The sequence below is a fragment of the Crinia signifera genome, chromosome 12 (genome assembly GCF_055691185.1).
Source record: "Crinia signifera chromosome 12, ASM5569118v1, whole genome shotgun sequence".
In the NCBI taxonomy this organism is placed as follows: Eukaryota; Metazoa; Chordata; class Amphibia; order Anura; family Myobatrachidae; genus Crinia; species Crinia signifera.
The window spans coordinates 42,463,786-42,477,185 of record NC_139228.1 but is presented as its reverse complement, the minus strand read 5'-3'; the positions used below and the strand labels follow the sequence as shown (position 1 = coordinate 42,477,185).

Genomic DNA, 13,400 nt, shown 5'->3' with positions numbered 1-13,400 from the left:
GCAATATATTAAAACTGTGGTTGCCAGCTCCAGTCATTGCATTACAGAAATGTAATATTATTTTTATTTGTAAGGAGGATTTAAAAGGCAATATAAAAGTTAGGTTAAGGAAAAGTGGTGAATAATAGGTGAAATATTGTAATAAACTGGTATAAAAATGGGAGGAGTTTTGTTTTCCCATCTTTTACATGACACAGATTTTATTTAGGAAATCAGTAGAGTAAATTAGAATAAGGGGATTAAAACCACTATTCCCTAATGAGGGAAAAATACAGACCCTTGGTTTCTTTCAAATTGTCAAGTAATTGGGCCTGGTCCATTGTCTTACCCCTCCACAACTGTATGCAGCCCACTGAGTACTGGAGGATTGCGAAGAATCCATGCCATGAGCCATGTGTTCCTGGCTCAATCATTATACACTGCAACCTTGCATAGCGCTGGATCTGCGAGCACTTTGCTCTGAAAGGGAAAAATAAATTGTACAGACCTGGACTGCTTTGTAAAACTTAAGTGACCACCAGGTGGATAGAAAAGCTTTCCTGTGCACTATTCTTCAGGGCTTGGGAATGCCACATAATGGGAACATAATACTGTGATGCGCATGCAATAATTGTTTTACGCAATTTTTAAGAAAAAATAATCAACATTCTGTTTCCTCTTCTTGAAGGGATTAGAATTACAAGAGACCTCTTGCCATACAGCAGAAGCTCGGAGAGTAGATGAAGTTTTTGAAATGGCATTTGAACAGGCTGAAAATTCTGGTCGACTTGCCCTGAATAACCATTTTGGGAATGTCTTAACACCATGCACTGTTGTTCCAGTCAGAGTATATTCTGATGCCAGGAACGTCTTGTCTGGCATAATCGACTCACATGAGAATTTGAGACAATTCAAAGATGATTTCATTAAAGTGCTGCTATGGGTGCTTATACAAACCTGCTACAAAAAGTGTAAAGAACAAGAGAACACAGATTCAGAAAAAAAGGAATCAAGCGAGATGGCCTCATCTGAAAAACACTATGGATCCGTGGATCCACATCCAGTCGAATATAATAAATCGGCAAAGGAGATGGAAAGTTATAATGAAGATATTGGCGATGAGTGGTCTGATGACGACATATTTGAAATTCTTCCCCATCCAAAGAAAACTGGAATTAAACCAATTTTGGCTGCGACTGCTGATGGGTTTTCAATCCCAGGCAGCATCCAGACACCACATGTTGATGTTCATGTAGAGCAAGATGTAGCAGTTGACAAACTTTACTCAGTGGTTGGGTTTGGTCTTCCCGCAAATAACAAAGGAAATATGACACATGTTGAACAATTCAAAATGATTGAATTCAACTCCCCTTACTCTAAATGTCTTCAAATACCTCAGGACTGGATTTTTGGTTCCTTACTGAATTTGGAAATGAACGAGATGAAACACTTGTTTCCAACAGACTGGTATGAATTTGTTTTGACTCGGTTAGATTTCCACCATTTAAATGAGAAGCCTTCTGTGCTACTCAAGGAAATTATCAGAGACCGATCACTAAGAGACCAGTATATTCAAACATTGACCTCGATTTATTTTGCTTTCTTCGTCATGGAAATTTCATCTCCCAGCTCTGCTTGGCTATTTAGAGCTTATTTGGGTGGGATGCCTTGGTCTATTTCGTTGGACTGGCTGACTGGAAATGCAGAATTATTTCAACTCTCACTCAAAGCTTTCAGGTAAAGTTTCGTCTCCAGAAATTATAATGTTTTGTCGCTATAAATGTAGTCTTTTTTTAATGTATTTTATGAATGCTCACAGACATTTCAGCCTTAGTAAATTGTCCATCTTTTGGGGTATGATAAATGCCTCCATTGTTCCCCAAAATGTCTAATTGGCTCATACTGTAGATCTATTATTGATTGCATGAGTTCTTTCTTTTTTGTTTTACTTTTGAGGCATTTAGCTACAGAAGTCAACTTTTTCTGCATTTTTTTTTTTATTTCTTGAGTGATCCTCATCCCTTCATAATAAATATTTCTATATCAGACAGTCCCCGAAGGGGGAAATAGCACTCACCAGTGTAGAAGTCCAAATACGTTACAGAAAAGTCCTCAGTTTTTTAAGTTCATTAATAGACCTGCCGACGTTTCGGTCTGGGTGGACTTTTCTCAAGGCAGAGAGTCAATCAACAATACGCAAATCCTCAAAAGTATGGGGAAACCATATACAATAATAGCTATATATATCCATTTAAGGTCCAAACGTTGGCAGGGTTCTTATTGAACCTAATAAACAGTGGACGTATTTGGACGTCTAGAATGGTGATTGCTCTCCCCTTTGGGGAATCTCTCTATGTATTAGTATTGCAACCCTTGCATTACTTTGGACAGCACCCCAGCAGTCGGCCCCCACTGGGTGAGAGTGCATGGCTGTGGTTATATAGAACACAAAAGCAAAGGTGCAGCACCACTTATGAGGGCCAATTCGGTCTAGATACAGTTAGGTAGACACTCCCAAATAAAAGTTTTTTTGGGGGTGTCATCTGGCCCCTAAATAGTGATGATAAATCACTAAGACGATTTTATTTATATTATAAATGAATAGGGGTATGAGCGACCACCAGTATCACATCAATTATATATAATACCCCTTTCCCACTGCAGCTCTTAAACCGTATATTGCCAATTTTTTTGCCTTTTTAAATGAGTAAAGCTGCAGAGGGAAAGCTCCAGGGTGCTTTACCCGTTTTACAAATACCGGTATTTGTTCAAAGGGTAAAAAGCAGAGTTTTACCCGTTTAAGAGCCATTTTTTGTTGGCAGTGGGAAAGGGTCTTAAACGGTATCCCTTGGTACCTGCCCTGCGCCCACCCTCCCCTGGTACTTACCTGTGTGGGGGATCAGGGCAGCGGGGTTCACGCATTGCTGGGGGGGCAGCGGGGTCTGGCATGGGCACTGTACTTCTGGTCCCTCTCTGCGGCTGATGGATGCTGGGTAGTGGGGAGGCACGGTGATGGTGGTGCAACGGGGTCCATCTGGGGTTAAGCTGGTGGTGCAATGGGGTCCATATGCATCCGAGCCGTCCCTACGGCTGATGGGAACTACTAGTTCCCATCAGCCGTATGGACCCCGCTGTGCCCACAGCACCATGCCCTTGCGGGATGGACCCCGCTGCCTCCCCACTGCCCAGCATCCATCAGCCGCAGGGAGGGACCCGAAGTACCATGACCATGCCGGACCCCGCTGCCTCCCCAGCAATGCGTGAACCCCGGACCCCCATGCAGGTAAGTACCGGGGGGGGGGGGGGGGTATATTACTGGTTAATTACCGTTTTGTACCTTTCACAACGGGTTCAATGTGAAAGGTACAAAAATGGTAATTAACCAGTAATATAACGTTTACTACATTCAGTGGGAAAGGGGTTAAAACCTGCTTTGACCCATTTAAAGAAACATTTCAAAAACCGGGTCAAAGCAGGTTTGGCAGTGGGAGAGCAGCATAAGAATAAATGAATCAGGTGAGCTAATTAAATAAACCATGGGTTTAAACCAGCCAACCCTGATACAAGGTCCAGGCCTTTAGAGGAAAATCATTGGCATGAATATGCATGCTCATAATCTGTGGAATTGTTAATATCTCAGTAATTGTTGTGTGTATTCTTACAAGCACACAGAAACTTTCTTGGCTGTTACTATTGGGAAAAATGCCTGATTTTAACTGCTGTATATGTAAGCATAGAATAAAGCGTGGTTCTCACCTCCAATCATCAAGTACCCACCACATGCCATGTTTTCAGGATTTATATCTATGGAACCTGTTGCCGTAATTATTGTACAAGCAAAATAGATCAAATCCCCTGTATATAATTCAAGACATTCAAAAACAAGACCCGATGGAGGAACTTAAGGTCTGAAGTGGAGAACCACTGCAATAAAGCATTTATCTAGTACCGAATAACACGACTTTTACTCAATTTAGATGAATATATGTACACAAATATTTACAGTTGTGCTCATAAGTTTACATACCCTAGCAGAATTTGTGATTTTTTTTTTGCCCATTTGTCAAAGAATATGAATGATAACTCACAAACTTTTCGTTCACTCATGGTTAGTGGTTGGGTGAAGCCATTTATTGTCAAACAACTGTGTTTACTCTTTTTATATCATATTGACAACAGAAACTACCCAAATGACCCTGATCAAAAGTTTACATACCCCAGTTCTTAATACCGTGTATTGCCCCCTTTAACATCAATGACAGCTTGAAGTCTTTTGTGGTAGTTGTGGATGAGGCTCTTTATTTTCTCAGTTGGTGAAGCTGCCCATTCTTCTTGGCAAAAAGTCTCCAGTTCCTGTAAATTTTTGGAAATGAACTGCAAATGTGAGATCTCCCCAGAGTGGCTCAATGATATTGAGATCTGGAGACTGAGATGGCCACTCTAGAACCTTCACTTTATTCTGCTGTAGCCAATGACAGGTCGATTTGGCCTTGTGTTTGGATCATTGTCATGTTGGAACGTCCAAGTATGTCCCATGCGCAGCTTCCAGGCTGATGTGCAAATTTTCCTCAAGTATTTTCTGATAACAGGCTGAATTCATCTTGCCATCAATTTTGACCAAGTTCCCAGTGCCTTTGTAGCTCACACATCCCCAAAACATCAGTGATCCACTTCCGTGTTTCACAGTAGGAATAGTGTACCTGTCATCATCGGCCTTGTTGATTCCTCTCCAAATGTAACCTGTATGGTTGTGATCTAAAAGTTTAATTTTGGTCTCAGCACTCCAAATGACTTTGTTCCAGAAGTATTGAGGCTTATCTCTGTGCTGTTTGGACTATTGTAAGCGGGATGCTTTGTGGCATTTGTGTAGTAATGGCTTTCTTCTGGTGACTCAACCATGCAACCCATTTTTCTTCAAATGTCTCCTTATTGTGCATCTTGAAACAACCACGCCACTTTTTATCTTATACCCCGTTCTCACTGCAGCCAAATTCCCGGGTCTAGCATGTCGACCTGGGAATTTGCCTTTTAATACAGGATTTTTGGCAGTGTGAACGGGTTGCATACCCGGATCTCATTCACGGGTAAAAAGTGTCTGAGATCCGGGTATGCAGACACGGGTTGACACGGGTAGAACTTCTTCACCCGGGAAATTGCCTTGCAGTGAGAACAGAGGTCCAGCTCGGCAGTCCCCGGCATTTAAATGCCGGGTAAAAGCCATGTCTTTCTCACTTGCAGTGAGAACATGGCAAGAGAGTCCTGTATTTCAGCTGAAGTTATTTGTGGATTTTTCTTTGCATCCTGAAATATTTTCCTTGCAGTTGTGGCTGAAATTTTTGTTTGGTTTCCACAGAATCCCTAATTTTCCACTTCTTTATTATACCCCTTTCCCACTGCAGCTTAACGGTATAAACTTAAACGAGGATCTGGGCAGCGGGGTCCGCTCATTACATGTGCGCATATGTAATGAGGCTCATTCGTATGCACTGCACTCATTACACATGCGCATAATGGGAACTACTAGTTCCCATCAGCCACAGGGACTGCCTGGATGCCGGATGGACCCCGCTGCACCACCAGCACCCACAGCACTGTGCCCATGCGGGATGGACCCCGGCTGCCTCCCCACTGCCCAGCATCCATCAGCCACAGGTAGGGACCCGAAGTACCGTGTCCATGCCGGACCCCGCTGCCTCCCCAGTAATGCGCGAACCCCGCTGCCCGGATCCCCCACTCAGGTAAGTACCAGGGGAGGGGGGGTGCAGGGCAGGTACCAGGGGAGGGGGGTTATATTACTGGTTAATTACCGTTTTGTACCTTTCACAACGGGTTCAATGTGAAAGGTACAAAAACGGTAATTAACCAGTAATATACCGTTTACTACATGCAAAGTAAAAAGGATTAAAATCTGCTATGACCCGTTTAAAGAAATGTTTCAAAAAGCGGGTCAAAGCAGGTTTGGCAGTGGGAAAGCAGCATTAGAGTTTGAACACTGCTGATTGGCAATCTCAAATGCTTGGATATATTTTTATATCCCTTTCCTGTTTCATACAGTTCAATTACCTTTTTTCCACAGATCCTTTGACAATTATTTTGCTTTCCCCGTGACTCAGAATCCATATATGTCAATGCAGCATTGGATGAAAGATGCAAGGGTCTTTCAGGAGACCAGAAGCTCAGTGAACTTTTATATACACACACACTGAATACAAGCATACAGATCACAGGTGAGGATGGTTACCTTTAGTAGCCATTCAAACCCGTTTGTGTCAACCTGTGTGCATGTTATCAGGATCTCCAGGGTATGTAAACTTTTGATCAGGGTCATTTGGGTAGTTTCTGTTGTCATTATGATTTAAAAAAAATAAACACAATTGTTTGACAATATATGGCTTCACCCAACTACTAACCATGAGTGAAATAAAAGTTTGTGTGTTATCATTGATATTCTCTGACAAATGGCCAGAAAATCACAAATTGTGCTAGGGTATGTAAACTTATGAGCACAACTGTATCTGAGTAGAAAAACACATTGGTGTTTCTCCACAATTCATAAAGCAAAAATAAAATCTTAAAATATATCCAATATATTTTCCCTATAACTTGCTTTTCCATGTGACATTGCATGCATTTACAGACTTTGTCCTCTCTGAAATCTGTCTTCTAGGTATACATTTAAGCTTATGGTTGATAAAGCGAGTTTGGGACCTGTAGAAGATTTCAAAGAACTCCTCAATTACCTTGAAGAGTATGATAACGATTGGTACATTGGTCTGGTGTCTGACTCGGAGTGGCAAGAGGCAGTTTTACAAGAGAAACCCTACCTGTTCTCCCTGGGCCATGATCCCAACATGGTATGATATTAGACTATTTTTACTGTAGTGCAGCGGTTCTCAAACTGTGGGTCCTGACCCCCTCAGCATGGGGTCACGACTCCATGTTGATGACCATCAGATTAATGTGTCTGTGGAGGGGAGGGGGGGGGTCAGGGGATAACTCATTAAGTAAACACCCTGTGCTTCCCTCTTCCATCCCCCTTTTACACCCCCTCATTACCCACTGCCTACCTATTAAAATAGCGGCCACTTAACTTCACTGACCACGCATGTGGCGGCCATTTTGTGGTAACTTGCTGGGGTCTTGTAATAATTTTTATTGTCTGACGGGTCCCCGAGCAATATAGTTTGAGAACCCCTGCTGTAGTGTAACCAAGTACGGACGGATGTTCCATATAGCACAGCAGTACTTACAGATGAACCAAGGCATTAGCACTTAGGTAGTGGTCTAAAACTCTTTCCAGTGATGGGTTAGTGGTACTCAACCTCATTCCTTAAGTACCCCCAACAGTTCACGTTTTTCAGGTCATCTGGCAGGTGCACAGGTGCACTCATTAATCACTGACACATTTTTATAAAAATCCACAGATGGAGCTAATTATTTTACTTGTGATTCTGTGTGGAGACCTGGAAAACGTTCACTGTTGGAGGTACTCAAGGACCAAGGTTGAGAACCACTGGGGTAGATGGCGGTACCCTTTAGAAAAGTCTTGTTGCAGGGTGACAGGAGGTCACACCGATTACAATATCATACATTATAACAGTGAACAGATACTGTATATAGTTTTCAGTGAATTGTCTCAAATGCAAGCCTTTAAAGACATTTCACATACATATGACACTACTCAGGAGCAGAGATGGGTAGCTCATAGCTGAGTCGTTTCAAAGATCCGGTTCTGCTAAATGAACCAATTGGGGTGTTGGAAGTGAGCGGCGGCTCCTGGAGTGAGACAGTTCTTCTTTTCCAATCACTGACTGTCCATGATTGGAAGAACCATCTCGCTCCAGGAACCGCCACAATCACACTCATAGGTCAATGACTCCTCCCACCGGCTCTCCTGGCTCATAGCTCGCTGGCCGCTCAGAGCCTCACTGCTCTTTTTTTTTTACATTAACCATAATACTGATAATATCAGTATTAAAATTTAAAAAAAAAATCTATTTCGTTTTGTTACCCAGGGTGCGGCCACGGCGTTCAGAAGTGTTTGTATGTATGTATATGTGTGTACATACATACATACATACATACACACATACATACCATGCAGTGGCACTCGGGTCCTCCAGAAAAAATTACTCCACACAAGACTTTCGTCTATCAACGTTTCATTTCCATATAGAAAATGTCATCAGGATACATTGGAATATATGGAAATGAAATGTTGATAGATGAAAGTCTTGTGTGGAGTAATATTACACACACACACACACACTCCTGAATGCTGTGGCCGCACCCTGGGGAACAAAACTAAACAGATTTTTTTATTTTAATACTGATATTATTATGATTAACGCAAAAAAATAAAGAGCCGCGCGTGTCGCCCGAAAGAACCGACTCTTTCCTGAGAACTGAGCCACTCAGAGACAAGTTGGCCATCTCTACTCAGGAGGCTTAAACCTCAAATCCCATCATATTTATCATCTGTTAAAGGGGCAAATGTTCAGTTCCTGAAAATGTCCAATAAAAGCAGCCTCCAGAACGGCCATGCTATCTGCATCAGTAAGCAGCGAATGGGAAACCCCAACTGCATATTTGGGTAAAGAAGCTTTTTGGCTGGGTCATTTGTTCCCAGTTTGTACTTTTATTAAGTGGACAGTGATAACAATGTCCTGATCCCACAAAGCCCCAGAATAATTATTACCAATTTAAAAATGATCCCATCACACTGTATAAACTGTCAACTGCACCCTTGATTTGGGACACTTGAGTGCTGCGATGCAGCAACACATACATAGAAGATAATAAGGGTGCCTTACGTGCAAAGAAGGAAGCAATCTGCTGCTTTACTTCATACAACTTTGTGTTTTAAAGAAGCAGTTTGTGAAATAAAACACATGGGTCTGATTCAGAGACGTATACAAACTCAGGGTTTTGTCTGCATCTCTGATGGTTACTATTCTGCCCACGCACAGGCTCAGCGCTGCCAGTGAGTGCAAAGACAAGGGCATGGTGGCGTTGTCGATGAATTTATAAAACGGAGTTGTCGGACCAGTTTAACAGGTATGCCGAGGCCATGGTCTGCATCTTCCCGACTGAGTTCTCCTGGCCTCCGCTGTGTAATTATGCACATGATCTGATGCTGTGGCTTTGAACCACAGCATCTTGTTTACTTAAGATTCCTCCAGCGGCATTAGCATCGTTTTGCAATGCAGCTGCATACACATCTGTTAGGAAGGGATGCAGTTAAAATCCCGGCGGTAGGGATCCCAGCGTTCAGAATCCCGACCGCCGAAATCCTGACACTTTCTCCCTCCGTGGGTGTCCACGACACTCCTGGAGGGAGAATAAATTAGCGTGCCGAGCGTAGCGAGGCACCGGGCCCGCTGCGTGGCGAGCGCAGCAAGCCCGCAAGGGGGGGGGGCGATTTCCCCCCCCCCTTGTTGGGATTTCGGCGGTCGGGATTCCGACGTCGGGATTTTGAACGCCGGGATCCCATACTGAATCCGTTAGGAATATTTGGATATTAAAATAGTTTTCTATTGTGCCCATAACTATAGAACAAGTACTGTAAAGTAAACCAGTAAAAAAATCTGTGTGTTAACTTTATGTAGCAGATGTATTGTCCGAAGAAAGATTGAATACTTGATATGGGGTAAAAAAAAAAAGTTCCTTGCCTCTAACCCAGATTGCACAATATATTTTTTACAAGGCTTGCCTTATGGTTATTACCCTAGATAAGCAGATACAGTCAATGGCTTCTGACCAGTCACCAGTGGAGTTAAGAGATTAAACAATATGTAACTACAAGACAGTAAAGCAGAGTTTATTCCTGGTCTATAGGGCAGAGTTCTGAAACCTGCAGGTCAGAATGCACTGCTGTATCTAGGTGGTGAGAATATATATATGGATGTGATAAGTAATCATACCCAGCAATAAACATTCGAAAAAAAAAAAAATCACCATAATTAAATGAATAACTTGTTAAAATAATCTTGTTGAAGGATTAAACCTTATTTATGTGATGATTAATTAGACTTTGCAGAGTTGACTATATAGTAAAATGATATTCTTATTTACATTCTCTTCCCCCCCCCCCCCCCCCCCCAATCACCTAATCCTCCGCCAACGATTACCTGACAATCCAATAGATATCAGACTGCACTATAATAAAATAGGGACATGGCATGTACTGTAGCTTCTTAGGTGAATGAGCCTTTAAAGGAAGAAGGCCTCTTATGTCTTGTGTTACGTGATTGCACCAGTAACATAGTAGAATGTTGTGAGACACCATGTATAGTACAGGTACACCACCGATTTTCCGGCATGATTGGTTCCAATGCCATGCCGGATTATCGATTTTGCCAGATTACAGAAGGATTTCTAGTTTTTACTAATTTTGCACCTTCAGTACATTTCTAAAGCAATAAATAGTCAAATATATGCTACAGCATAATATTAATGAATGAATAAACACAGTAGTGTATGCAAAACTGTTTATTACAGTGTACTAAGTGCTGTATAAGCAAAACAGGTATCAGGTATATTTTGAACAACCATTAACAGTAAGTGCAGTATGAATGAAAGTCTTGCTGGGACCTTGGGACCTTGGATGTCATATCAGCCCCACTGCTGCCTGCGGTGTCCTTGGAAGCTGTACCCAGTGGCACTTTCTCATGCTGTGTGTTCCGCCGATGTGTGGTACTTGCTTTGACCTCTGACAACATGATGCTTCCTGTGTCACCTGCAGTGTCCGCGGAAGCTGTACTCACTGACACTTGCGCCTATTGTGTGTTACGCCCATGCGCAGAACGTGTTCTGGATTAAAAGAGTTCATCAACCTCTTTTAATCCAGACAATTTACAATTTTGCTTTGTCCGGATTAAAGGAGGTCCCTAAACTCCTTTAATCCGGACAAATCAAAATTGTCCGGATTAAAAGAGGTTCCGGTCCAACGGTTTCCGGAAAATCGGTGGTGTACCTTACTATCAAACACTAATCAAATACTATCAAAACCTTCTTTCGAACATACCTTTCTTCAACCATTTTACTTGTCCTATGGTAGTACCGGGTTACAAAAGACTTGTTGGATGTGTACAATTTGCAAAAAAAAAGGGCGAATGGAAAGCGCAATAAATGCAGTTTATCCCAGTTACACCAGCTGCCCAAATCACATTTCTTGTGATCCGCTTAGAACACCTGTAGGAATCCTGGCAATAACTAGGCATTTATACCTGCTCATTCCTAGCCAATGCTATAAGTCATACCCCTTTTCCACGAGCAAACTGAGATTTTGCGCGGGGACGAGGTTCCCAGCAATCCAACCCGGGCAATTTACCTAGATGCCGGGATGCTCCCGGGTCCAGGGACAGTGGAGATGGGTAACATGGGTCGATGCTCTCATCTCCGAGCACTGCCCTGGACTCGCCGCTCAATGATGTTACTCGCCTGACATTATGGGGGGTCGGGATCAGTGTTCCCTCTAAGCTGTGCACGTGTGCGCGCGCACACAACTCGACAAGCGTGCGCACAGACATTACAACAGAGCGCACAAAGCAGCAGTGGTCCGTTTTTGCAGTTGTGGACTCAATTAATGTGTGTTTCACCCATTAAATGCATTGTGTGCTGTGTTTTGAATGTTCAAATGTTTAATATCATTTTGAAGTAAAGTTATCACAAATGCTGAACGTCATTTTCCAATTATATATAAGGGACGCACAAAAATTTTAATTTCCTTCCAAAGTTGCACAGCCAAAATCTTTTGCCGCACACAGCCTTCGTAAAATTAGAGGGAACATTGGTCGGGATGCTAGTGGGAAAGGGTTTGCAAGCCGGGTCGCACCTGGGTACAAAATCCTGGGTGCAACACTGCTTGTATAGAGGAAAAGGGGTATTACAGTGTTAGAGCAAGATGTGTTCTGGCCAAGGAAGACACATAAATGGCATCTTATTGCTACAACTGCTGTATATGTATATCTGAGGAGGTTTGCATGTAAATCCAGTTCTGCACTGCTAATATAATATTTACTTTCAGGGCGTGTACACTGGCAGAGTACTAACCTTACAGGAACAGCTGGTGCAGATTGGAAAACTAAATGCAGAAGCTGTTCGAGGGCAGTGGGCAAATCTTTCCTGGGAATTGTTGTACGCCACAAATGATGACGAGGAACGCTACAGTATACAAGCTCACCCAGTGCTACTACGGAACCTAACTGTGCAAGCAGCAGACCCACCTCTTGGATATCCAATTTATTCCTCAGTACCTCTCCATGTGCCTTTGTATTAAGCCCTTTGTATCGTGTTTCTGCATGTTCCGTGGAAAACACTAATTTATGATCTAGTTCCACAATAATAGATGCTGCTGTTGGACTGTTTTATTTGTTTTTTTAATTAAACTAGACGTACAAATTTGTTATGACGTTATCCTTCACATTTACCTCTGAAACAATTGATTCATTTTATTTAATAATTCCAATAGTAAATTGACAAGTGACTTGTAATAGGTCATTGCTTCCTCTGTAAATATGTTCAGTTTTTAAATGTTTGACCAAAATGTGTATACTGTATAAATAATTTTATAAAATGTTCTTTGCGTATCTAGTAAACCGCTTTGTGCTTTTTAACTGCACTGAAATATAAAATGTGTTTATGTAGGATATATAAGTGAGGGTCCTCTGCAAACACTAGATTCAAAGGGAATCGGGCATCTGCAGACTCTGGTCTAGGTCATGGGGATCAGGCTCCTATAGGTGCCAACCTGCATTATGAGGATCAGGTAACTAGACGAAGGCTTCAATTATGAAGATTGGGTGCCTCTGACACTATGGGGATTAAGCACCTACCTATACCAATCTGCAAATGTGAGGTCTAAAGCTTCCGCTAATGATAATCCGAGACTGAGACAGGCTGGAAGTGGTCAGCACTGACTTCACAGACCCTCCTTAAAAAAAAAACACCTGAAGGTGTTCACCCCCAAATGACGTTCATTTGTCAGCTCCGGCTTCATTGCGATTACAATGTGTATGCATTTTCAGTCACCAATGCCCCTCTTACATGCGCAATGCTTACGGTATGCATGCACAGTTGTTCGATAATCGGACAATTTGCAAACTCTGTAATTTGCGATCCATGCCGCATTTAGCCCCCCGTCAGTATATCTAGCTTCATAAAACTCACTGTGAAACCAGATCTTAAACAGAAAGTGAAACAAAGCAATACCATAACAGATTGTTCTAATCAGTGTCCGCCTAACAGGACAGTCAGAAAGTAAGCAGACAACAATTGAAACAAGAAAGAAAAGTGCTATAATTGATTGTCTGCAGGTCTTCTCTGAACTCCAATCCACAATACCCTCCTCCTTTATACTGATGAATGCTAGCACCGCCGGTAGCAACACACTTGAACCCAGCTGAAGCCTGAGAATGTGA

General features: G+C 42.4%; 1 protein-coding gene across 2 annotated transcripts in view; it reads left to right on the top strand.

Moving 5' to 3' along the window:
- Nucleotides 1-12,578, top strand: part of PCNX4 (pecanex 4) — a 55,060-nt gene extending 42,482 nt beyond the window's left edge. For both annotated transcript variants that reach the window (XM_083166882.1, XM_083166883.1), the window contains exons 10-12: nt 668-1,716; nt 6,647-6,833; nt 12,008-12,578. In XM_083166882.1, coding sequence (XP_083023008.1) covers nt 668-1,716; nt 6,647-6,833; nt 12,008-12,259 — 1,488 coding nt within the window. In that variant the 3' untranslated portion in view covers nt 12,260-12,578. The remainder of the gene's footprint in view (nt 1-667; nt 1,717-6,646; nt 6,834-12,007) is intronic.
- The last annotated feature ends 822 nt before the right edge of the window (nt 12,579-13,400 follow it).